Source organism: Charadrius vociferus, unplaced genomic scaffold (assembly GCF_000708025.1).
Source record: "Charadrius vociferus isolate BGI_N301 unplaced genomic scaffold, ASM70802v2 scaffold323, whole genome shotgun sequence".
Taxonomy (NCBI): domain Eukaryota; kingdom Metazoa; phylum Chordata; class Aves; order Charadriiformes; family Charadriidae; genus Charadrius; species Charadrius vociferus.
The window spans coordinates 760,791-761,950 of NW_009647692.1; the positions used below are offsets into that span (position 1 = coordinate 760,791).

The 1,160-nt window shown below is 60.9% G+C and overlaps 1 protein-coding gene across 1 annotated transcript in view; it reads right to left on the reverse strand.

Annotated features, from left to right (window-relative positions):
* RAP1GAP2 (RAP1 GTPase activating protein 2) overlaps window positions 1–1,160 on the reverse strand; it is a 76,676-nt gene that overhangs the window by 61,535 nt on the left and 13,981 nt on the right. The window contains 1 exon segment of the mRNA XM_009881472.1: window positions 1,105–1,156. Within this exon segment, the coding sequence (XP_009879774.1) occupies window positions 1,105–1,156 (52 nt within the window).

Consider the following 1,160-nt stretch of genomic DNA (forward strand, 5'->3'; position numbering starts at 1 on the left):
TCCGTAAACACCCGGGGAAGCATTTTCCTGGCTGCGCTCTGGGTGACACTCAGCTGCCAGGGGTGTCATCCCCAGGGCCCCGGGGGAGTTGGGCACCGACCCCACTTGGGAGCTCCCCCCGTACCCCCTGCCTGCCCTTCGCACTGTGCAGACACCGATGCTGGTATTTAAGGGCAAGCCGCGCACCCCGCTTCCCCCCAGCCCGGACTGCGACGGCAGCACAGCCCTCTAACAGCCATCAGACCACATTTTCCTGCGTGACTCTCCGGCTCGTGGTTATCTTTTCCCTGCAACTGCCGAAGCGCAGAAGGAAAACAAAGCAGCAAAGCCCAGTCGGCCTCGAAGGCCCCTGCAAAGGGGGATAACGGCTCCGCTCCATCGCGGCCTGAGCAGCCAACAGCGGCAGCGCCCGGGATGCGCCCGGGGTGCCAGAGCCATCGCTCCCGACGGCGGCTGCGGGGCAAAGCTGCCCAAGAGCTGCAACTTCTCTCTGCCCCCAAATGAGCCCATGTTTCACAAAACTTATTTCTACAGCCGTTTATCAGAGCGCTTCCTTCCTATTTTCATAGAAAGAAAAACAGAAATCCAGCTGAGACAAAAAACGCTTGGCTTCAGTAAGGTGTGCACTTCTATTCCCAGGAGACTTTGCTGAAACTCTTGACAAGTTCACCGCCCTCCTACGACCGTCTCAGTTACTCAGTGTTTCCCCCAGCAGGTTTCAAGCATCTCTAAGCCCATCGGCACCAGCGCTCCTGGTGATGGGATGCTCTTGCAGGTGATGTGCCCACAGGAGCCCACCAGGAGCCCCTGGGAGGTCATCTCACTGCTTGGCACCCACGTGGCTCAGGAGGGCCTTCACCGGAGCCCATCAGCACCCACGCGCTGAAGCTGTGCCAGGCTTCCCCACCGGCATGGCGCAAAGAAGGTCCTTCCCAACCTCCGTGGGCTGCCGCTGGCGAGGGGAAGCAGGAGGGGCTCTGTCGCAAGGGGACGCGCCGCAGCACCATGGCGCTTCCTCCTTTGAGGCCACAAAGGGAAGAGAAGCTCCTTGTGCAGCACGGCGCTCCCGGTAGCAAAGGGGGGATAGAAAGGAAAGGCACCCACCAGCCGTAGCCGCCGAAGGAGACGCTGCGCTTTCTCTGGAACATGGTGGCAGCTCC